Source organism: Pocillopora damicornis, chromosome 8, assembly GCF_964200805.1.
Source record: "Pocillopora damicornis chromosome 8, jaPocDami1.2, whole genome shotgun sequence".
Classification (NCBI taxonomy): Eukaryota; Metazoa; Cnidaria; class Anthozoa; order Scleractinia; family Pocilloporidae; genus Pocillopora; species Pocillopora damicornis.
The window spans coordinates 9,400,212-9,425,309 of NC_142677.1; the positions used below are offsets into that span (position 1 = coordinate 9,400,212).

The 25,098-nt window shown below is 36.9% G+C and overlaps 4 protein-coding genes across 5 annotated transcripts; 1 reads left to right on the plus strand and 3 right to left on the minus strand.

Annotated features, from left to right (window-relative positions):
* Positions 1–358: 358 nt before the first annotated feature.
* Positions 359–2,996, minus strand: LOC113674557 (ceramide-1-phosphate transfer protein). The gene has a single exon (XM_089180193.1). It carries the CDS (start codon positions 2,556–2,558, stop codon positions 1,923–1,925), a length of 636 nt encoding a protein of 211 aa, XP_089036319.1. The 5' UTR covers positions 2,559–2,996; the 3' UTR covers positions 359–1,922.
* LOC113674553 (integrator complex subunit 11) lies at positions 2,744–16,969 on the plus strand. 2 transcript variants are annotated; one of them, XM_027191029.2, is made up of 25 exons: positions 2,744–2,866; positions 4,176–4,187; positions 5,254–5,339; positions 5,522–5,595; positions 6,096–6,207; positions 6,722–6,781; positions 7,463–7,519; positions 7,954–8,052; positions 8,521–8,555; positions 8,879–8,959; positions 9,055–9,112; positions 9,426–9,490; positions 10,153–10,207; positions 10,610–10,705; positions 10,938–10,976; positions 11,713–11,796; positions 11,917–12,006; positions 12,486–12,566; positions 12,816–12,897; positions 13,302–13,421; positions 14,210–14,283; positions 14,676–14,818; positions 15,296–15,368; positions 15,791–15,862; positions 15,958–16,969. In XM_027191029.2, the coding sequence occupies exons 1-25, from the start codon at positions 2,839–2,841 to the stop codon at positions 16,042–16,044; spliced, it is 1,863 nt and encodes a 620-aa protein (XP_027046830.2). In that variant the 5' UTR covers positions 2,744–2,838; the 3' UTR covers positions 16,045–16,969. The 2 variants fall into 2 exon arrangements, with proteins under 2 accessions (XP_027046830.2, XP_089036318.1); XM_089180192.1 differs by having other exon boundaries at positions 2,773–2,866; positions 4,176–5,113.
* On the minus strand, positions 16,498–18,983 carry LOC113674554 (ubiA prenyltransferase domain-containing protein 1). Its single transcript, XM_027191030.2, has 2 exons — positions 18,237–18,983; positions 16,498–17,048 (listed from the first exon to the last, which is right to left on the minus strand). Exons 1-2 carry the CDS (start codon positions 18,806–18,808, stop codon positions 16,748–16,750), a joined length of 873 nt encoding a protein of 290 aa, XP_027046831.1. The 5' UTR covers positions 18,809–18,983; the 3' UTR covers positions 16,498–16,747.
* Positions 18,984–22,774: 3,791 nt separating this feature from the next.
* On the minus strand, positions 22,775–24,454 carry LOC113674579 (ubiA prenyltransferase domain-containing protein 1). The gene is made up of 2 exons (XM_027191061.2): positions 23,753–24,454; positions 22,775–23,114 (listed from the first exon to the last, which is right to left on the minus strand). The coding sequence occupies exons 1-2, from the start codon at positions 24,343–24,345 to the stop codon at positions 22,814–22,816; spliced, it is 894 nt and encodes a 297-aa protein (XP_027046862.2). The 5' UTR covers positions 24,346–24,454; the 3' UTR covers positions 22,775–22,813.
* Between the last annotated feature and the right edge of the window lie 644 nt (positions 24,455–25,098).

The following is a 25,098-nucleotide window of genomic DNA, read 5'->3' on the forward strand; positions in this document are numbered from 1 at the left end:
ATCTCAACAGATGCTTGACAAAAACTTGGTTTCAGCTAGGTCTTTAAAATCTTTCTGAGAGAAATCAATCTGAATATTTTGTCTCAAGTACTATGTTGGATTGCTATTAAATTATAATTTGGTTTTCTGTCCAAAATTGATAAATAATTGTATTTGTTTGAAATATTTCTTTGTTTTTGATTATTTAAATTCATTTTAGCAACTTTCAGTTGGGATGACACTGAGGTGAAGCGGTCTCAATAAATTTAGAAGGCTAGAATTGCGTGGGACAAAAACATTTCAATTTCTCTTCTGACAACTTTCAGAATGGAAGTCACATGGCACTTATTTTGTAGTAGAATGCAGATAGGAAAAATAGTAAGGTTAAAAAATTTCATACTTCTATTTCTTTGTTAGAATTACTAAATACTCCCAGCGACACTTTCTTGAAAGCTCAATTGAAAGCCAACTATAAAATACAAAAAAACTAGGAGGAAAACCAGACTATTAAAAAAAAATCCAAGGAGAAATCGAGAAATCCTTAAGGCCCTTTTCCAAAACAAATTCATGAGGAAGTGTAATTCTCCTCTCAAAGTAATGAATTACTCCTGAAGTTACCAGTACTATGTAACTAAATCCTTTAAAAAATTCTTCCAAATTTAGAACAGGAAATTATATATACAAACCACTTTTCCACTCAAGACATATAAAATGGGTTTAGCCAATGCTCCTCATCTTTCGCTGGCAAGGAGTTAGTTTTAGAGTTTTATCACTGTACTAAGAAGAAATAAGATAAATTTGTCTTCACAGTTATCTAGTATGTATAGGGTGCACAAAACTTGAAAATGAAAAGCCCAGCACAATGACTTTATGGCTATAAATTCTACATAAAGAGGGAAACTTGTCATACTGATAATTCTAATTTGAACAGAAAGCTCTAAAAAAAATATTATTATAATTAGTATCTTATATTTCAAATATACCCTTATTACACAGCAGTTTTTGTTAGAATGTTGAGTACAATTCAAGATTTATTTAGATTTTATCAACTAATAAGCTGTGGGAGTAGCTTTGGAAAGTAATATAATCTCCTTAACCAAACAGATCCATATCTAAACCAATTAGTGCAACCAAAGCAGTCACAGTAATACATGCTTGTTGCTGGCCTGCCAAGCTTTAGGGTCTTCGAACCACTAAACAAGAATAAAGACAGCTAAAGCAAAGACAAGAGTGAGGGGTACCACCACAGACACTGATGGACTTCTTGAACCTGAACAATCACAGAACAGTTTGTCAAATAAAACTTGTCCTGTTACGCACATACAAAAACATAATTATAAACTTTCATTGAGTGTTGGTGGCAAGTGCAGAACAAAATGCAAAGAAGAAGGGCCTTACAAGGAAACAAAACTTAGGCATCCAATTTGAAGGCAAATATTTTTAATTGACCTTTTATGGGGGAGAAAACACAATGCATTAATTTTGGCAAGGAGATAACGGGAGAATTCTATTTTGAAAATAATAAATTGAACACTTGACTTTGTTTGATGCAAACAAAATCCTTTGTGAATATTGATGAACACCTTTTCTTGCCAATAAGTCCTGAAAAACAGCCAATAGCAAAAGGAAAGCTTAAAGGTGGCTAGATGTATTCTCATTCAAGTCTCAGTGGCTTTTTCTAGTGTTCTAATCTGTTCTAACTTGTGGTTCTTAAATTCTATATGGATGCCTTCAGCATGTTAACAGTGCCATGGAGCATTTGGATACTTTAGGTGATAAACATTCACTAATCAATTTCTTTCAAAACATGCAATCTGAGCCAAAAAAATGATAATTAGTTTTTTCATAAAATATTTACTAGATACATGCTACTTTTAGGGAGAATAACCACAAGTAATATCAAAAATCCCATTATAGCAACATTTTAATCTGGTTGCTCTCCATTAAGGAAGGTCATGCAGATTATGCTTGGTGTAAAGTTCCTCTGTAAAATCGTAAACTTGTTTCATTGCATCTGAAACTTCTTTCAATAACTGCTTGGTTTTGCCCTTATCCATGTTTGGTTGTGCAATTTTCTTGATGAAATCTCCGACTTTCGGCAATGTGTACATAGCCCATAATGCCGCCTTTCGAATTATCCACGGATGGAAGTTAGCCAAAGATTCATTGTAAGCATCTTTAGCCATGTAATAAGAGGAATCGTCGTCTGTTGATTGGCTTAATTTACTCATGAAGAGCATAGTGAAAGCAAGAGCCCGGTGCAATCTTAGAAGAGTTCTTGATCCTGACAGAGGGTGCGTTGTTTTCCGTGTCAAATCATTTTCGATTTCAAAATCAAGCATTGCTTGAATGAACACATACTTCTCTCCGTGTTTTGACTTTCGATAATCTTGAAGAATGCCCATTTTTTCTCTCACATCCGATGTAATGAATCCAAACACAGTCCCAAGCATATCGAAAAATATACAAAGTTCTCCATATCCTCGTATGTATTCGTCCATGACAAGGCTTCCGTCTTCTTGAAGTGTTTTTTTGAAGGCATCAAGAACGATGGCGAGTTCAAACTTTCTCTCAGTCATAATAATTAAAGTTATAGACCTTTGAGTAGGGTAATCTCTTCTTTGTCGTTACTACGCAAATTATTCATGAGCTATTTTCATACCGCCGGCTGAGGCCGTTTCGACGCGTATAAGCCATTTTAAATATCTGCGGTTTCATCTCTATAAAACAAGCTTACCCCTGTACTGCGCATATATCAAGGGGGGAGAACCCTGACCACATTGCTGGACGACTGAGCTGACGGCTGAGCTCACACGATGAGATGTGACACCATGGAGTTTTGAATCCTAATTTAAAAGAATGCCAGAGATTAAAGTAGTTCCGTTAGGTATGTATAGTGAGGTTTTTGATATTTCTTTCGTGTGAAGATTTTTCGCTCAGTGGTACCTCCTTTCAGAAGGCCCCACGCGATCAGGGCAAGTGTTCCTTTGCCTTGGAATAGGGGTTGAATTGGGTTAACACTTGTGACAAAATAACTGGCTATAAAAATATGTTTATATCATTCTGGCTTGGAATCTACAGAAGTTTTTATTTCAAGGAGTAAGATGATGTAAAGAAAAAAGTTCGACATAAACCTTTACTATCCTTTGTTTTGAAGGATTGGTAAGATTTCTCTCTAACCCTATACTTTTGTAAGACAAAGCTGTAATCCCAAAGGCAGTCAATTATTTCAGACTATTTTCGCCATTGTCTTTTTTTCCAAGAATTGTATGCATAATGGAGAATGGGGCTGTATGGCAATAGGCCTTTAATGCATGTTTACATTTACTCTTAAGCCTCATGTTCAAGGCAGTGACTGTTGGATTTTAATCAGAGAGTATTACTTAAACACTTAAATCAAAAGAATACCATGAAAACAACAAGAAAGCAACAAATACTATGGAATATTTTAGTACAAACAAGGCTTGGGGTGAATTTCAGTAAATAACATTATCATGCATCAGAGCTATTTTGCCTTAAATTCTGCAAAGTTCAGTACATTTTTATTTATCAATGTCTGTGCTATCTGCAGTCTTAAAATAGAGTATACTGGTTTCATTTAAAACACTGTTATGACATACACAATTCCTCTCTAATGAGAAGATTCTCTCTACCTTTACAAACTATCAGTGGACCTGATTTGAAGTTGTATTAGACTGAGTTTCAATGTAGGCATCTCATGCAAATTGTTGCATGGCCGTAGCACCAGGTTAGACAAGACCCATTTTCTGGTACTGAGGCTGTCATCAACGTAATCAGTATACACTTATTGATCTTAACAACACTTTAGGGAGTCAATCACATTTCAGTAGTTAAAGTATCCCTTGAATGGTGTTAAAGCTGAGACTTCTCAGCACAGAAAAGTGTCATGTCCCCCTGATTAGATGACTGTGTTCCTTTGAGGTGCCTTGATAAAAGCTTGTGGCTGTCCAAAATTCTACTTACATTTCTCTGTCTTCCTTGTGGGGATCTAAGGCAAAAAATAAACAATTGCCTCTACTTGATTAGTATGTTCAGGGATGTCATAAAGGGCTGTGCACCGGGCATATTTTATATAGTATCCTTCCCTTCTTTTTTAGAAGACTGTCTAGCTGTGTTTTAACTGTAACTAACTGTTTTTCTATTGGTATTGCAATTTGTGGGAATCATCTATCCAGGAGCTGGGCAAGGTATGTAGCACTTTACCATAGGTTTTTTTTGAGTTACTGTAGTTACTTAATAATGAAAAAACCCATGTGCTGAAATATATATTGCTATTATCCTAAAAAATAATCCCAAATATCTACTTGTGAATTTACTTTATGACATTTTCTTTCTTTTGTTCAATGTTAAATATTTTTAGATATAAAAAATAAATCAATATTCATGAATTTAATGTAATGCCATGTGTTGTTAGTTGTTATTAGGCCACAAACTGCTATATGCTGCTTAGAATGATTAGGGAGATTAAAGTGTCTAGCTACTGGTTTGGATGTGTCCTTGTCATTTCTTTGTATATCACAAAGGTGTTCTCAGAATTGGTCACTTAGTTGTCTTCCTGTTACATCAATGTATTACTTCTTATAATAAGAGCAAGTTATGCCATCAATGACACTGATGGAGGTGCATGTGAAGTGATTAGTGATCTTAATAGGTCTCTTAGTTCTCAACATTTTCTCTACAATGTGAATGAAAGGATAAGTTTTGCATCATGAGTGAGCGCATCTGAAAATTCCAGGTTGGTCATTGGTTTGAAATGAACTTCTGACCAGAAAGTTGCCTATGTTTTTGTAAAGTTTGAATGAACTTAGTGGAGGTTGTGAAAATATAGTACCAGTCTCTAAATCATTTTGAAGTAATTTAAAGTTTTTAAGAATAATAGATTTAACTGTGTGGTTGCGAGGGTGAGATATAATAGTGAATGGAGTGCAATCAGTATTTTCTTTCTGTGCCTGCCACTCAATTTGTTGGCAGGCACATTGGTAGCCTACTTGAACAACAGAAACAGGATAGCCACATTTATCAAAAAACTGGCTCATTGCCACTGATTTTTTTGGAAAAACCAGAGTTGTCACCACAAAAACAACAAAGCCTGAAGTGAGGAACTGTGAAAAAGGTATGGAAGTCTAGATGTGTGATGGATGTGAAGATGAATACAGTAAGTAACTATGTGAGTCTGTAGGTTTGTGGTAAACACTAGTGCATAGACCATCTATATTGTTTGATAATTGAGCTATGTTATTGTTTATTTTGAAGATGTTGGACGTAGCTGTATCCTTGTTACTATTGGTGGGAAGAATATCATGCTTGACTGTGGAATGCACATGGGTTATAATGATGAGGTGTGTGTGCGGTTTTCAGTTCAATGTAATGTTCAATGAGTAAAGGAAAGTTGATTCAATTGTTGTTTCCTTTCTTTGACCTGCCAAACCTTCTCAAGGTGTTCGTATTTGAATACTCTATGTCATTACTCAATTTGATATGATAGAATCTATTACTTTCAACAAATTGCAATTTTTCACAGAGGAGATTCCCAGATTTCTCATACATCACTCGAGCTGGGCGCTTAACACAACATTTGGATTGTGTGATTATCAGGTTAGTAGAGTGGGTATTCTTTACCTCTGTCAGTAATTTTGCTATAGCCCATGAGGCTTAAAGAAAACCAAAGTCTCTTGCAAAAATTACTGATGAATTAATGTGTTAAGGTTATTATAAAGGTTGACATTTCAGGGCATGGAAAGTTTTGCCCAAGTAAAATGTGAAAGACTTCACTTGGTCTTCTGCCTGTCAGGCAACTGGGGAGAAAACTTGCATTTGAAGATGAGGATAATGATCGAGGGTTTGTCTTGGATAAGTGGGTGAGAGCTTTTTGAACCTGTGGAAAGGGTGTAACAAAGTAGTACATTGGGGCTTTGTCTTCCTGAGTTGCAAGAGTTTAAAAACATCTCAGCGTGTGCGTTACAGGACCTTAAAAAAAAGAAGAATAGCATCCATGTGCTGATTATATTCATGAGGTGGTACAGAAGCTGGTGTTGTACTGTGCAGCATTTTGGCAATGACTTCATAATGACCAGTGGTTGTTTTTATTGTAACAGCCACTTTCACTTGGACCACTGTGGTGCTTTACCATATTTCTCAGAGATGGTTGGATATGATGGTCCCATTTACATGACTCACCCAACTAAAGCAATATGTCCTATTCTTCTGGTAAGCTGAAACAATGTTAAACACATAACAGAGCTATCGAGATCTGAATTTCAATGGGTTTCAAAACACCTTTCTTAAAGTAAGCTTTTATCTTTCATTGAACCCTTGTGATAATAGTAAAGTATTCAAATTCTAACTAACTGACATTCTATCTTTGTCCCACTTTTATAGATCAATATAAATCAGTGACTGAGTTCAAAAGCTGTAATGTTTCTGGTCTCCTTTTTGCTGTCCAGAATACTTTTTCAATTAGGAACTCTTACCAAATATAAAGGGTATAAAGAAGAGTGATTCTCACAGTTTGTTGGTCCTTTGACAAGAAATATAGATCAGAGTTATCAAAGCAGCTATTTGATTCCATCTTTCTACAGTATGCTGTTTTTAGTTTACATGTTATGATCTAATTTACTTTCCCTTTGGTAACTTACGTGGCACTCTAAATAGTTCAAAATTCATTGAAGACACTTTCTCACTTAGAAATACCAGTAGAAATATTACTTTTATTTATTATCAGGAAGACTATAGAAAAATTACAGTTGAAAGGAAAGGAGAAACCAATTTTTTCACTTCACAGGCAAGTTCTAAGGGCAGCTTTTGAAATTGTATGGAATTATTTATTGTTCATAGTATAATTACATAAATACTGAAAACAATTGCACAGACATGTGTATAAAGGATCTTCAGGTGCTGTACTTGTCTGGTGAGTGCTTAAATGGATGACTTCAACCCATAAATTTATTTTTTCCTCTTGCTTGTTTGTTTTATGTGAATTATTTACTAGGTTATTTTTAAAGTGATTTTTGTCACTGACAGGCTCTAAGCTCCTTATTAAATAATTTCCATAACTTCATTCTGTTAAAAATCCCTGTTCACTCTCCATTCAAAACTCAACAAGCATTAGTTATTTGCAGTCTCAATAAAGAAATTTAATGGGAATCATGTCTTGCATATATTTAGATTGTGTAAGAAAGGAAAGTATGCATCATTGCACAGTTGCTGGTATTTAAACTAGGTGGTTCAAGGGATGGATTTCTTTTTGATGTCTTCAGAAAGTTTTGGTTTGTTTGTGGAAATCCATGGCTGTCTTCAGATATAATTTGGTTCCCTTCAGAAAGTCTTGGATTTCTCTGGATAAGAATCATGCCTATGACAAGCATACTCTGTAAATGACAAGCTGCTATTATAAAATGGAGGTATAATTCTTTCACAAGTTAGTCACCATATATGTAACAATAAACTTTTTCTTTTTCTTTAGATGATCAAGGATTGCATGAAAAAGGTCATAACTGTCAATCTACACCAGACAGTAAAGGTAAATTAATCATTTAGAGTTTTTTTTTGTTCATAGCACTTTAGCCAGTTATACCCACACCATCCCAAACATTTTTTAGTTTTTCAACAATTCATATGTTGGTGATATCACTAACTGCAAGATTTACACTTTTTTATATGAGTCAGACATGTGTGTAACTGATAAGTTCAAGAGAGATTAAAACAAGAACCTCTGGAGATTATTTTTACTAAGTTTTGTTGCTTTCCTATTCAGTGATAGTTGTCTTTTTGTTGGAATGGCTTTAATCTCTTTTGATGTAGTACAAAATAGGCCAAGAAATTCCCAAGTGTAGGTAGAAGTAGCAAAAGATGTAATCAACTTGTGAAATGCTCACGATGTTCTGGATGAAAGGATGAAAATGTAAGTCAATAGTGCATAACTACATTTGCTGTGGGTTTTTTTCTGTTGAACAGGTTGATGATGAACTGGAAATCAAGGCATACTATGCAGGTCATGTTCTAGGAGCAGCCATGTTTCACATGAAAGTTGGGACTGAATCACTGGTATATACTGTAAGTGCTATCAATATGTTTGTGATTGTTTTCTAGCATTTAATGGCCCAGGATATTGGTTGCTTTTCATGAGGTGTCTGCCTGCAGCTATATCACTATGTCACATGATGTATGGCAATCATGTAGCATGTTAGAAACTTGCCAAAATAAAACAAAGAGTTTGAGTTTTCTTTTGAAAGACATCAGTTCTCTGTACTTATCATCATCATTAGGTCTATGTTCAGACAATACAGAAAAAAAAATTGGCACCATTTCTTGACATACTAGTGGGCTACATGTAAGCCTTAAATAAATATGTATGACATGAATCTCCAAAAACAAATAATATCACTCACTTACCCTATAGGCCAGGGGCATGGTCAAAGATTTAATGTGTCAAGCAATATTGCAAAATTGCCTTTATTTTCTGGCTTGTCTGAGTCTGTGAGAAGTCATATAACTGATTGATTATCTTTCTCCTTCTTACAGGGTGACTACAATATGACTCCTGACAGACATTTGGGGTGAGAAATTTTTTACATGTTCTAAGGATTAGGAACAAAGTTCAGATACTGCTTTTCTTGTTAGTCTGTTCATTTGAATGTTTTATTGGTTTTTTGTGTTTTTCTAATCCTTCATGATCACAATGTTACTAGTCTTATGAGGTAATGAGAACAAGAAAAATATTTGACCGTGCAGGAGAAAAATAATTAATTCCTAAGTTCCAGTACAGAGTTTAGATATCAATGCCATTCTGTGTACCTTAGTTAGAACCTTTACTCTAAATATGCACCACCATTATAGGGAGTTAAAATCATCCAATCCGTCAAAATATTGTTTACATTAGTGCAGCTTGGATTGACAAGTGTAGACCGGATGTACTCATAACTGAGTCAACATATGCTACAACAATACGAGACTCAAAAAGGTTAGAATTTGATTGAATACTTTCTGCATAATTGCTTTTGAATCATTTTGTTAAAGTTGAGGAATAACATAATATAAATCTTTCATTATAAACAGATGCAGGGAGAGAGATTTTTTAAAAAAGGTTCATGAATCCATGGACAAGGGTGGAAAGGTTAGGGGCCTCTATTTTTTTTATTTATTTTTTTACCTCTGTATTCAGGTGATAAGTGGGATATTTGAACATTTCTATACAACATCGGGTAATAATTTTTGATGTAATGATAATGCCAGTGGTGGTAATGATTACTATTATTACATTTTTTTTACATATGATACAACATAGAACTTTACATGTAGTAATAAGACCTTAAGAATATTGTAAGGATAGAGTGGATACTAGAAAATAAACATATTTATGCCCATGAACATAAACTCTATTGCTATAGTATAGATGTAGTTTGATGTTATTAATATATACTTAACAGGTGCTGATCCCAGTGTTTGCTCTGGGGAGAGCTCAAGAACTTTGTATATTATTGGAAACATACTGGTAGGATAATGACTATTAACTATGTTTTATTTTATAGGGGCACCCAAGTTCATATTGTGACTTGCTTTGTCTGCCCTTGTGAATTTTCCTATTGTTCCTCTCTTTGTCAATGTAGCAAATTTGTCTGTGCCCTATGTTTTACAAAAAAAATGAATGGTCACTGGGTTTTGCTGTACTTTTCACCTAAACTTGTCAAAAAAGTTATTCATTAATTAAGATCATTAATCCTCATTGCTTATTTTTCCTCATGGTATGACATCAGTCACACTATGAGGTTTAGGGGTTGCATGGACCAAAAATTCACACACTCACACTCTCTGTTCTCTGATCTGTTTGATAACTTTGTTAGGAAGCCTAATTGTTATAAAGAAACTCATTGGTGATGTACTTTCTCACAAAAAACAGTTTCCAAGTTGGACACTAATTATTAGTTGAAAAATTGGCAGAAGATACCATTTAATAGAATTGTTATTAATATCATACCACAAGGTTGCTTCAAGGAGCCTTTCACTCGTTATTTCATCGTAAAATTTCCTTTCAGGGCTGATCAGAAACAATTTTATGGTTCAGTTGTTGTTTGTTTAATGTAAAGCCACCAGATGAGGTATACATTTTCTGCTCTGAATCATGTAAAATGGTGAAATGCTTGCTCTTCTGTTTAGGGACAGAATGAATTTAAAGGCACCAATATACTTTTCAACAGGACTCACTGAAAAGGTACTGTCCATCAATGAAAAATGCCCATACTATATATTTAGAGCCTTTACTTTGTTGTGTGTGTTGTTAATTACAGAATTTACTTTTACTACAGTATCAGAGTAATTGTGGAGTAACTACAAGAAACATTTCTTTTGGGCTCTATCTTGAAAAGATGATTCTAGGTGATTAGACACTTGATCATCTTTGATTAGTAATTTCTCTAGAGGTGTGCGACCAGTTAGCATCAAGCTCCATGTTGAGCAGTCTCTCCAAAGGATCAGAAAGACATTGGTCAATAAAGTTTATCAATTGTGACAGAGTCATAGTATCTGTGTTCTTGCATTGTAAAATGTTATGTAATTTGATAGCTCATTGTCAGCCAGTAATAATGTCATTGACCAATAAATTAACTTTCTTTAGGCAAACCATTACTACAAGTTATTTGTGACCTGGACAAACCAAAAAATAAAGAACACATTTGTCCAAAGGAACATGTTCGATTTCAAACATATCAAGGTAAGTGTAAATTTAATAATGAGCAAGGAGAAGTTACACTGTAGGTTTTATTCTTCTTAGAAACAGGTTTAAAAGGTAGATATAATTTCTGTCTTTTACAATTATAGAGATTCTTGAGCTGTTGGCAAAGTTGAAGCACCTACTCATGATGGATGTAGAATCTCCTTCTCTGCAGCCTGTTTTGGTGCTGCCAGTTTTAGTCTGACCATTTTCTTTCCTTTCTTCCTTTCAGCCTTTTGACAGGTCATATATTGACAATCCAGGACCCATGGTAAATAACTTCAATTAAAATATTATTTTCCTTTGCATTGGAATCAAAGGAAAAGGATATTTACATGTAGGAACCATGATTTGTTTTCTTGGAAACTTAAAAGTAATTTCATGTTATAGAGATTAATGTACCTTTAAATAATTTGAAAATTATCTTCAAATGTGCATTAAAAAAACTTGATTACAGGCGAGACACATTCTGACTCTTTCAAACAAATTTGTCCAATTGCCTTTGCCTCACTACTCTTTTTTTTCTGTGCTGTGGTGATCTGCTTGAACACTTAGTGTAGGCACTAAAGAAAAAGGCACTCTTGAATCAGGCAATAAACTTTTAAAGATAACCAGAACATCAGCTGTTTGATAACCCTTTCACTCCCAGCAGTGACCAAAACATACTTTATCCTTGGCTTACAATATCATTTAAATATTATTACAATATCAAGCAGACAAGTGATGAGAATTAAGACAAATACCAACTAGGGGATTTTCATTTGGTCAAATACTAAATTCTCAGAACTAGAACATAAGCAATTTATGGCTGGCAGTAAGAAGAATTACTTAAGAGATCTTGGGAGTGAAACAGTAAATGGCACATTGGAGTTTTGCATGAGCAGCTTGTCTACTGTGTTGTACCTTATTTTGAATGAAATAACTTTTTGTATTGCAGTTCAATTACATGATCAATTTATGCATAGTGATTTGCATTGTGTTTAACTTTCTATCTTTTCTCTCTTAAGGTTGTGTTTGCAACACCTGGTATGCTTCATGCTGGATTGTCATTACAGATCTTCAAGAAGTGGGCAGCAGATGAGAAGAACATGGTATTTGGTTGTTGTAAATCATTTTTTATTTCTCTTTTCTGCAGAGTATTACTCTGATACATTAAGTACAGTGCATGAAGTTGTTACTGAGTCATGTTATTCCTGTGTGATGTGATGTAGGTTGTAATTCCTGGTTACTGTGTTGCTGGAACTGTTGGTCACAAGGTGCTGTCAGGACAGAAGAAAATTGAATTAGACAAGAAAAGTGTTGTAAGTGATCATACTCACGTACACACGAAATTCATATTGAGTGACTCTAAAATGTTGATTAAATGACTCTGATAACAAAAAAACTGCATTTATTATGTACTTCTGGACTACTTTATGTTATGATCATAGATTTTGTTTACTTTTTAGTTGGGGTGTGTTGGTTATTTTGAGTGAAGGGCTAATACTTGAAGAATCAGCTTAAAAAAAAACCCTTCATGGTTGCTATATGGCAAAACACAGTTGATGTTATCTTGTTTTGCCCCCCACCAATGCAGAACCAAAGTTTCTTTAGAGATTTGCCCCCTTAATTCATTTATTGATTACAGTTTGTTTGTCAAGCAGTTTTTAACTTCCAACAATTAAATTCAGGTGTGCCTCAAGGAGGTGACTAACCTTGAATATGAGTGCATCAAATAATATAGTTTTTCCCCTAAAGCTTTTTAATGGTACTTAATGTGAATATGTTATATTTTTGGTAGATTGATGTGAAGCTTTCAGTTCAGTACATGTCCTTCAGTGCACATGCTGATGCCAAAGGAATCATGCAACTCATTCGCCAGGTTTGTCTTGTCAATTTAGTTAGACAAGTTCCCTTACCTGTTGGCTGCAGTCAGTCTGTACATGAAGTGATTTTATTTTTCCTTGATCTTTTTCATTGTTTGTCAGCCAAGTACGTCTTACTTGTTTTATTTATCTTATGTAGATATAGTAGACAAAAGAAAGTGGCATCCCAATTAAACTTTTGTATAATTTTTTGCCTTTAGAGACACTGCCAAGTTTTCTCACATTATAACTATTTTTTTGCGCAGGCTGAACCTAAGAATGTTGTTTTGGTTCATGGAGAAGCAGGCAAAATGGATTTTCTAAAGCAGCAAATCGAGAAAGAATTTGGTAAGTTAAAAAAAGCACTTCAGCAGAAATGGACTATTAAGTTAAAAGTGATGATGAAATGAGTATTGTGTTGATGAATCAAAGACTACAGTGTGAAACATCGGAGCTGATTTCAATTTGCACTGTGTGCATTTAGAATTCAGCTGTTTGGCTTTCAAAATGTAATACAATGTAAGTTTTTTTTTTCAAATTTAGCACCACATCTGCTTATCATTCCAAGGGCTTAAGCATAGTTAGATTGCATGCTCATTCCCTCACTCATGTGGGTTTTTGGCCATGCCATGTTGGCCTCAATCGAAATGTGCCAGTCATATTCTTAGGCCAGAGGGAGAGAAGCAAGAAGAACCTCTGTTAGGAATCAAGCTTTCTCAATTATAAATGAGATTTTTTACCTCATTTGATAGGAATTGGATGCTTCAAACCAGCAAATGGGGAAACAGTGTGTATGGAGACCATTCCCACTATTGCAGTTGATATGTCACTAGCTCTGCTAAAGAGAAAAGTTATGTCACTAGAGAAGAAAGGTAAGTGACTAATCGAAGTGATTGGACACTTAAACAAAGGAGGGAGTGGGTAGGAATGACAGTAGGCAGTGGTCTGGGTTCAAGTGTAAGCACTGACTTTCTTTCTCATTTAATAAAGTTTGTCTGTGAAAGTGTCTAGTTCTTTCTTTGTGAGTCTGTGTGTTTGGGTGCGTGCGTGCGTGCGTGCGTGTTCATGTGCGCGTGAAAATTCAAAAGCAGTAGCAAGTTAACTCGCCATTTTATTCGTATTTTATTCGGGTAGTGATGCGCTGAAGACAGAATTGAGAAAATTAAAATCCTAAACAATTAATTGCATACAAAGACAATTCCACTTTTGGTTCCAAACGTTCAGTTTTATTGATAGTGGTAAGATGGCGCTGCAGTGCTCTAGATCCTAATCACAACGAGAGAAAGTTGGCTTCTGGGTTAACCGTTTGACCCGGCCTTTCTGGAACGATCGTGATGTAAGTTGTCGTGGAAATAGCGGTAGATTTTCAGGGTGAATAATGCTGAGAATTGAGCGATTCATCAATCAGGATTTAGTCCTGATGTAACGATAAATTTTTGACATTAAGTGGAATTTATGATGATTAGCCTGGAGCCATTACCATTTTTCATGAGTAGAGAACATTCATGAATGGTGTTTAGCAGTTTCACTTGCCGAAAATATATTTGTGCTTTTATCTCTTCGGTTATGTCAATGAAATCTAGAGTAAGTATACTAGATATAGTCGCTTTCCATTTCATAAAGTCCTCTTCACATTATACACCGCTTTTTTTTTTTCCAGATGCCAAACGAGCCAAACTAACTCCACACAATAATCATTTACCCGTCCAAGGAGTGTTAGTTATGAAAGACACGGTAGGTTGTTCCGTTGTTTTTCCTCATTGTGCTGTGCAGTAGTTTTTAGTAGAGGACGCCGTTTATGACGGTCAGCAATCGTTAAAGCAATGGTGTTACACTTCAGGTCGAGAACTCCGTAACCGTGCACAGCCTTTTACTTTTTTCTTCTTCTTCAAACTTAGGAACAGAATAAATTAATGAGATGTTTTCCCTTGACCAGCAAGCTCGACGTGATTTGTATGCCGTTCAACGTTGTGCTTGTTCAGATACAAGACATTTAGCAAAATGTGCAGTAAAGAAATCGGTCGAACTTCATAACCTATGCAATTCATAACCTACATGCTGTATCAGTGGTTTTATTTTTAGTCTTGGTGATCAGTTTTAACTGCCTCTCTTTGCTGTCTTTGTAGTCTGTAAGATTAGTGGAACCAGCTCAAGCCATGAAGGAACTGGGACTGACTGAACACAAGCTTCGTTTTACATCATCAGTCACTTTAGAGACTACAATACCATACCACATGTTTATAGAAAAGTTGCAGTCTCAGCTAAAGAGGTAGGTTGTGTCCATTAAAAACAATTAGAGGATATGTTAAACATTCTTTAGCCTACTTGAGTGGTACTTCTTTCGCATTATTTTAGTTACTCCGGACTCTTTCGGAAGTGTGTGTTTTATCAATGGAAGTCGTACGATTGCAATGAAGAAAAAACAGTTCGAAGGGTAACTTTGCGTGCTTCCCACGGTAGCTCGTCAATTGCTTTCACAATGTCACGAAATAACTGTTTCCCGGATCATTCAACCAATCACTGTACAGAAAACGGTCTGTGATTTAAACAATGTTACATTTTACCAATCAGTGCTTAGAAATCAGGCAAGTAAAAGTGACGAAGAATAGAGATAGCATTCACAACTCGTTTCCTGTCGCCGTATCGGTCAGTTTTGTGTATAATAAGTGTACTCCGGTACCTTGAATCGTACTGTAATTGAATTAGTATTTTTTTTTTTAATTCGTGGATGTTTGGATAATTGAAGACTTCTTCCAAATTACTCGGTCCAGCGAGTGGCGGAATGTTGTTTATCAGTAGACGACGCTGTTCTTATCAAGGTTAGTGTTGGCTATTGGAAGTTGTTTTTGTAGTTCTGTCTTTTTTTTTTTTTTTTTTTTTTTTTTTGCAACTGCTTTGTTCCGATCCTCAATTTGATTTGTCAGACATATTGTACACGGGATAGAGAACTGCTCAGAAGTGGAAATGACAATAGCAAGGACACTGACTATAGAAATGGCAATGGCGATGTAGAGGCGCACTGAAATGATCGGCTTGACCTCGTTGGTGACAACTAAAGGCTTTATTTTGTAGTGTCCCTTTAAGGAACGAAACTAAAAAACCTTTGCCGGATTCAAGCTATCACCAGCACTATTATTATGATACTGTCTATTTTTCCTTCCTTTTGTATTTTGTGCTCCATCAATCTCGCCAATGAAGTAATTTAGTTCCTTCACTTGATTTAAGTCGTGTTACATTACAGATATCAAGAAGTAGTGATGACGTAACTCATGAGGCTTCTAACTGTACGGCTTTGGTTTCATGGACATTACAGGTGACGATTACGTTTGTATCAACTGTTTAATTTCGTGTCTTGAATGACTTGAATGTAATACAGATGTAACGACTTTATATTTTTTTCATTTCCAGGAAGAGGAGTTAGGAAGTCACGTGCTGTCGTTGCTACGTGACAGAATAACCAGACCTTTGCTCCCATTTGGTGAGTCTGGTGAGTGAACAGGACACTGCACTCGACGATATCCTCGGCACGACCCACATATATGACGTTACGACGCAACATCAAGGGTGCTAATGCTGCTTTGTACAACGTGGCTGCCTTACCAATACGAGAGTCGTTGATGTTCCTATTGTACAAGCGATCGACGTAAGAAAGTCGAAGTACAGGATAATTTAGTATTATCAACTGAGTTAATAACGTAAATAGGCCACTGTAACGAGTTTAAAAGCTGACGCGTCGAGCGTTAGCCCTTCGTCAGAGCGATCTATCGCTCTGACAGTTGATAATACTAAATTACCCTGTTATACTCTCCCACCGACGCAGCCCCGCAGTTTCTTTAGAAACTTACCCCCTTTATCCAAGGTCGAAGTACGTTTGGGCTTCTGCTTACAACTTGTAAATATGGCAATTAACTGTAAATAGTCCTCATTTTGAAATAATCACCACCTGAATAAAGTGACTGCAACTTCCAGTTTAATGGTATCACTGCGAAATTGAAATTATATATAATCGCATCCGCGCCCAAATAAAAGGAAGGGCATTATTTCTTGTTTCCTGCTGCCGCTTGTTAAATAGTGGTTGAAACAAGGTTGATAAATCAGATAAGGGTAATTAATAATGAGACTACGAGCTCAAGATTTCAATCAGGAAGTTCTCCCTTGTGCTTCTACAGATATTTTTAGCAAACATTTTTTGGTACTTCTATGATAGGTACATACTAAAAACGTACAAAATTCCAAATGAAGCATACAAGACGGCAATTTTTTGTGGTAGAGTGAAATGTTTCCCTTCAAAACACGCTACACTTAAATTAAAGGCGAAAGGTAGAGTAAGCAAAGTTAACCCGAAATACAGCGAGGTAGTTGCAGCTTGTAAACCTACAATTACATATGGGAACAACATAAATAAAGTGTGAAAATAACATGCGCGCTGTGGTCCAACAAGTACTGCCAGTGTCCTGTAGCCAGCTCTGATGTCTGTCTTAAGATCACGTGTGTTTTGACTAGGGGGGAAAAAACACGTCAAACGTCACATTGTATTAATAGGAACAATTTATGACCCTTAAGTCGTCTATTCTCAATATCTGACCCAGAGGAACAGGGACTCTGGGAACATGAATCAATAGTACTACGAAAGCTCAAACTATATGGCCGTACGCATGCGTGTAGAACCTGTGTCATCGGTGTCCACGGAAAGGTTTCGCAAATGGTCGATTTGTCCGTAAAAGTGCTGGTTGTTCTGCTGCCTTTCTCTTACTTTTCTCTTTTTTGAGACCTTTCAGTTGTGCGAAAAAAGACCCAGCATTTCGACGTTGGTAATCGGTGCTCTATATGCTGGTCCTATATATATATTCTATATTCTTATATAGATCTATATCTTATATATTGTGGGAAGAAAAAGACAAATAAACTACTAGTTCATCCTTACAGACCTGTTTCGTGGTTGCCCACTCATCAGGGGATTTAATGAGAATAGATCTTTACCATGGTAGCGATGGTAAAGATCTATTCTCATTAAGTCCCCTGATGAGTGGACAACCACGAAACAGGTCTGTAAGGATGAACTGGTAGTTTATTTGTCTTTTTCTTCCCACAATATATACATCTCTCTACTCCTATGCATTGAGCACTGTCTTACGTAAAGTCAAAATTACTCTTTATATCTATATCTTATATATATCCTATATATATAATCTATATTCTTAAAAATATTGTGTATTGGATTTTTCCTTTATCCAGATCAACCACGAACTTTGAGATTAACAGCCCTTGACTTAAGAAGCGGGAATTTAATTTCGATTCATTATTCTGCCTGATAATGGCTTGATTGAAGCCACTGTTACGATAAACGCAAACTTCCGCTGGTATAATGAGGTGCGTAGTGCGTAGTGCAGCCAAGCGTAACAGGTGCAAGGATTAGATTCATTACACGAAGTTAGCTTTTTCTCATAATTGCGATGTCTGAGTAACTCAGTCACGAAAGAATATCACTAGCCTAAGAACCAATAGTAGAAACGAGAATATGTCCTTAGCCCTGTAACCTCGGTCACACTTGACTAGCTTTCGTCGACTTGACGATCTCGTGGGAGGCAACCCGAGTGGTAAGGGTTAAATTATTCGAGACAAGTAAACATGTCTCGCGCTTGAGGTGTCACGAATGAGTTAAAAAAAAGTAAGAGGCAACTTCCTACCTGTGAAATATAGCTTCTGTGAATAGCATAAAAGGCAAAGAGTAAGTTACCATCCAAGTATACGACAATTGCCGGTGAACGGTTCCAACCTGTTGAATGTAACTGAACACAAGAGACAGAGGACCGAATATCCCACAGGCTAACACGTCGCCGACTACAATGTTCTTCAATCCTCCACCATGTAACATTGAAGTGAGAAAACCAGTAGCGTACAGGCCAAATTCCAGCCTGAATTCTGCTTCAGAGACCACAGCTAGACAGCAAAACGCTGCTGAAGCAAGAACATAACTCCATACCGCCCATTTTGCGCTGATTTCGAGCGTGACTCGTCTTGTGGTAGACGAAATGAAAAACCTTCGGTCTTCGGCCTCGTAATACGAGTTTGCAAAGTTCCCTGCCGCGTGAGTGAGGAGGATAACAAGAGCTGTGAGGAAACATTTCACAACATCAAACTTGCCGTCATGTTTCCAGGCCAGAACTGTCCCCAGAAGAAATGACAAAATCGACGCTGGGAAGGTCCATGGCTCCAATGATTTAATAAATATGTTGCGTTTGTTTGAGTTAAAAGACATAGTCAGCTGTTATTTTTTTTTTTACAGCTTAAATGTCACGTGATAAAACGTCAGAAAATTCGGTGAAAATGGCAAAGGTCGAAAGGAACAATTTTTTTTTTCGGTGACTATAATGAAATTTGGACGCAGTTTAGAGTGAAGTTCTCTCTAGTCTATGGATTTGATGCGAAATGTGGGTGGAAAATGTAATCAATATGCAAGACAATGATAATCTAGCAAATTCCTATGCTAATATCCAGTGGATAAAAATAACATCAATTTACATCGCTGTTTACAAGGTTAAGGGTTATTTTTATATGGAAATTAATCAGTCTCATTAAAGACACGAGGATGATGTTCGAGGAAAAGAAGAAAATTGAATCAGTTTTGATCCACCTTACCTTTGGTCCAGTTTATCACATATTTAACAAAGCTAAAAAAAAATTTCTTTAGTGTGACTCGGTGGTTAAAAGAGCAGTTACACTGGCATCAATTCCCAGTAGAAAATGCTGCATGAAACAAGTTAATAGTTCGCAACGTTTGAAGAAAAAAAAAAAAAATGTAGAAGAATAGAGAAAGCTGTAGCAAACAATGAATCATGCATCAGGAATGCCGCATGATTTGCTTATGACGTGTTCACAAGACTCACCATCTTTGTGTCCACAGCAACCGAAAAGGAACCGTCTTCTATTTTGGTCCACAAATATTTTCTTAAGAGGTCTTAAGAGATTGAACGGTCTCCGGTCTTTTTAATTTAACCCTTACAGGTTCTGATAGGCTCTGAATGGCGTCGCTAGGGTGTGTTTTTTAACAAAGTACAAAGTACCCCAAGTACTTGGTGGAAGCAAATGAATCGTAGCTATTTTATTAGCTTTAGTAGCAAATTTCCCTTAATTTCAGTTATTTATTAATTCATTCCTCCGTGGATCTTTATTTCTGGCCATTTATACCATTTCATTGTGCCGCCATTCGATATTTCTAAGATTTGAGACTACAATCAGCGTTGACTTAGTCGACACATCATAATATACAATAATAATAATAATAATATACAGTATTTATAGAGCGCTAATTCCCAATGGTCCAAAAGCGCTTTACATAATAAAAATAACAAAATCCTAAACCTACAAAACTACATTGTCATTCTATAAAAATTCCCAATGGTCCAAAAGCGCTTTACATAATAAAAATAAGAACAAAATCCTAAACTTACAAAACTACAAAACTACATTGTCATCCTATAAAAACATCATCATTCTATACAACATCATAACCAATTTTAAAAAGCCACGTCTTGGGCTTAGATTTAAAAGAAGAAAGGGAATTACAAGATCTAAGTTCGAATGGTGCGGCAATAGTAAAAGACCGGCCACCATAAGTTTTAAGATTAAATTTAGATGTAGAAAGTAAAAATTGATTGGAGGATCTAAGAAGTCTACCAGGTGTATAAGGCTTGATGAGATCAGTGATATAGCTAGGTGCAGCACCATGAAGCGCCTTAAATGTAATTACTGCAATTTTAAAAGTTATTCTTTGTTCAATTGGTAGCCAATGAAGTTGAATAAGCAACGGCGTAACATGCTCATATCTACTAGTAAGGTGAATAAGCCTAGCAGCACTATTTAGGACACTCTGTAAACGTTTCAAGATACATTTAAGCTGACCGTAGAGCAGTGAGTTACAATAGTCGATCCTTGCAGTAACAAAGGCATGAATTAGAGTTTTACATGTATCGTAAGAAAGAAACTTGCGAATCTTAAAAATATTGCGTAAATGAAAAAACGAAGACTTGCAAACAGCAGTAACGTGCGGCAACATCGATAGAGAGTTATTAAAAATAACTCCAATATTTTTAGCAGTAGTTGAACAGTCAACAGTGTCAGAGGCAATCACCAGGTTTGTTAACGCAGGACGTGGGCGATAGGAGGATGAAAAAACTATAATTTCAGTCTTCCCACTTGTTAGCTTCAGCTTGTTATTTAACATCCAAAGGTCAATATCTTTAACACAATCTTCAAGAGCAGATGTACATGTTGACATATCCTCAGGCAATGACGTTTCAAAAGATAAATATAGCTGTGTATCATCAGCATAAAAGTGATAAGATAGACCATGAGATCTTGCAATATCACCTAAAGGGGAAGTGTACAAAGAATACAGCAAAGGGCCCAAAACGGAACCCTGAGGTACACCATAAGGTAAGGCATGCACATCAGAAGAGACATCTTGGATTCTGACATACTGAGTGCGATCAGATAGATATGAACGAAACCGGCAGTCCAGTGCCTGGTCACAAATGCCAAAACGGGTAGATAGTCTAGCAAGGAGAAGAGAATGATCAACTGTATCAAAAGCAGCAGACAGGTCCAGTAGAACCAAAACAACAGATTTTTGATTGTCAATGGACATAGCAATGTTATTGTAGACTCTGAGAAGAGCTGTTTCGGTGCTATGGTGAGCACGGTAGGCAGACTGAAAGACTTCACACAGACCATTGTTGTCAATGTAGTCAACAAGCTGCAAAGCCACTACTTTCTCAATGACTTTGGACAAGAAGGTGAGGTTAGAGATCGGCCGAAAGTTCTTAAATTCTTGATAATCAAGACTCGGCTTTTTCAACAAAGGACGAATTACAGCTTGTTTAAGTTCAGTGGGCATGACAGAGGTCTCCAAAGACAGCTTAACAATTTTCCAGATCACAGGGCAAAGGAGATCAAGACAACCAAGGAGTATTCTAGAGGGGACAGGGTCAAGTTCACAAGACTTTGATGCCAAAGGGTGCACAATCTGAAGTAAGGTCGAATATGAAGGATAGCTCAAACGATGGAGACTAGTTGTTGCTACTGTGGCTTCATTAAATAAGTAAGTTCCCTGCATAGGGTTCGATTCCAGTTCATGTTCACCAAAAAAGCCAATGAATCTATTTGCAAGATCCGCCACGGAAGAGCAAGATGGATACTGCGGTGCAGGACTCCGATGTAACAACTTACCGACAATGCCAAACACTTTCCTCTGATTAAGGCAATTATCATCAATAAGTTTGGTGTAATATTGTGAGTGGACAGAGAGTAATAGCTCATTGAAAATACGATTTTGTTCAATAAGACGCAGACGATCTTCGGGCAATCTAGTCCTACGCCATCTCCTTTCCAGTCGGCGACGAACTCTTCTCTCCAGTTTAATCTTCTCACTAAACCATGGATCATGTTTGCCGAGTCTTATTTTACGTGTAGAAGGTCACTCCTGTTTCTACCACGGTCCTAATCACCCTCCTCTATTCAATGTTTCCGGTATGTAACTAAAAGTTCATGGAATCACGATACAACATTGTTTTCTTTTCCCTTTTTTTTTTGTTTTTTGGGGGGGGAGGGGGGGAGGGACGTATAGTTTGACTTAACGAGGGCTAAAGAGATCATTTGAAGTGAAAGGGGGTTTAAAAGGTCAATGTGTCAACAATTTGTCGGCGGTTGTAAGTAACCGAGTTGTTGTCAGGGAGCAAACTGGTGTAGAACTTCTGGTTAAGAATATCACAGTTCTATTGCCGTCACTCCACTGACTCAGACGCCTGACATTGTTATACTATTATATGTTGTTGTGAAAGGCAACCAACGATGCATTGTATGATAAATTGTATCATGACACCAAGATAAGAAACTCATTACAGATGTCTCAGCCTTTACATAATCAAAAGCCCGAGAAAAAAAATCCCAATAAAGCTAACTGAAAGGTGACGAACTGTATTGTGGCGGGCTCGGTAAGATTTGCTCAGCAGGCTCGATTGCCACGTTTCTTCCCCGTCCTCGAGACGATCGTAGAGTGGATTCGAAAATACGGCTGAAACAACCTCGTGGTCACTGTACGTTCAAAGAGGGCACTTAAGCGCATGTCCGAAGCAATCAGCTGGGTAAAGGCAAGTTCAGCAGCAATCTTAATTGCGCTTTGTGAAAGTGAGCTTCAGGGAATTAGTATGCTCAACCGCACAACAAGTTACATCTCAACATATTGTATTATCTTCAGTTCAATTCATTATGAAATAATCAGCCCAGTCAAGTAAAGTAAGCCAAACAGGAGATTGAGCTGAGCGGTTTTTTGAGGAATCATGATCATATCTCCATGGAGACATAGAGACGAGAAATGAACAGCCAGTGGGGCCGTTACGAAAGGGAATAGTAGAGTCCAAGAAGAATTCAAGGCCAGGATACACAGTACAACATATGGACCAATCAGAAGTAAGCAGTACAGAACGCAAGCATACTGCTTGCCAAGTAGAATGGCCAATGTCACAGCTCCTGATGATTTATCACTCTCCAGATCACGTGTGTTGTTCCTGAAGAGAGGGAAATGACAATTTTAAATACAATTGAGTTTCAGCCTAAGAACAACTCATGTCGGAGATACAATTGGTATGAGGAATCATGTGAGGGAGGTAGGGAATTGCGTTCATGTACGATGTCGTGCATAATGATAGTTTTGTCAGGTATGACTTACAGATAAATAAAGGGGCAAGTTTCTAAAAAAACTGTGGTGCTGCGTCGGTGGGAGAGTATAGCAGGTAATTTAGTGTTAACAACTGGGTTGAAAACGTAAATTAGCCACCGTAAAGGGTAAAAAAGCTGACGTTTCGAGCGTTAGCCCTTCGTCAGCTCTGACGAAGGGCTAACGCTCGAAACGTCAGCTTTTTTACCATTTACGATGGCTAATTTACGTTTTCAACCCGGTTGTTAACACTAAATGACTTACAGATAGCTCGGCTGTTTGCCATATATACATCATAAGTGGCAAACGGCAAATAGATGGTTTTCTGATGAAGTACATGTCTACCTCGTGTGCATGAGTTTCGCGTTCGCCTCGCGCGCGTAACGCGACAATATAGTCATGTACACGACGTAATAGTCATGTTCTGAGTATATTAAAACGTACAATTGAATTGAATGGGACCTGAATAACCTGTAACTATTTACTTACCCGTGTAGAATGGCTTCTGTGTTCAGTGCCAAGGGTAATGCATAGGCAATAATTCCGAATGAAATTTCACCGGTTTGAATTAGGTAAGCGAACACCGTAGTCAGAGCACCAAACGTAAGAAAGATCAGGATATCACCAAGTGCCATGTATTTTAAGCCGATTCCTCCGGTGTAAATAAACGAACTCAGCACACCGCATAGAAACAGTGCAATCAAAGGCACAGTGTCTTCATCTGAGCGGAGATAAATGGCAATAAAGCACACGATTCCCATTACATAGAACTCCGTGATACAAGCGACAAGATCATTTGGTGAAAGCAATTTATCGACCAGAGTTTTATCGTCAGAATCCTTTGTATCAAAACCGTTGATAAAGTCATAGTAAGTGTTCACCAAATTCCCAGCGCCGTGAATAAATAAAACTGCCGCGATGGTAAAGATCGCTTGGATAATGTCGATACTTTTGTTTTCTTTCCACACGAGGCAAAGTCCAAGCAAAGTACTTGTTATGGACGCCGAGAAAGACCACGGACGAACGGCCAAAATTATACTTGTAAGCTTTTGTGACCATCGCTGCCTGCTGAAGTAATTCATGATATGATCCTTTGAGGATTTTAAAGATCGGAACGAAACAATGTAACAAAGTAACGATCTGTCAAAGGACTATTATCTGCTTACATCACTATGTGGCTGAATTTGATTCGCACGTGTCTAATGATTTCAATAGCTTACACAGCTGTCGACGGAAGTAAACCTACCGGAGCAATATCCTGTTTTACAAGAAGGGGAATAACGCTTCTCCTGGGGAAAATTAAATCGACTTTTGAGGAAAATAAGCGACAATTAGCAGAAAAAGAGCATGCAATGAAGAATAGTTAATCGTGTCGGCGGAAACCAGTTCAACAGGCGTATATTTAAGAAAATCTAAAAGATCTGGAAATAGATATCTTTATTTCTAAAATCCAAAATTTATAACAAACGTACAAGGTCGTAAGGCGCAATCCATTTGACCCTAGATCAGAAATGGAGTCACAGATTTTTCCGAAGAAACGCGCTTGAGAAGATCTCTATTTTTGAAATATTTTTTATCGCATCTTAAACGTGGACTGTTGGCATTAACTCAGTCAGGAGATTTTCGCAGTCGTGATGAAGGACATTGGTACCTAGCATACACAAGGAATCAGTTTTGTCACATGGACCGGCCCTGTGGAGCTCACACGACTCCGTGGGACAAAGCCATGCAATTAATAGATTGAAAAAGTGTTGTATTTGAATGATCACCCCCTGAAACGGAGGAAAGTCGTCACGTTTACACGCCATGCAGGATATCGAAAAGAAAAGCACGCT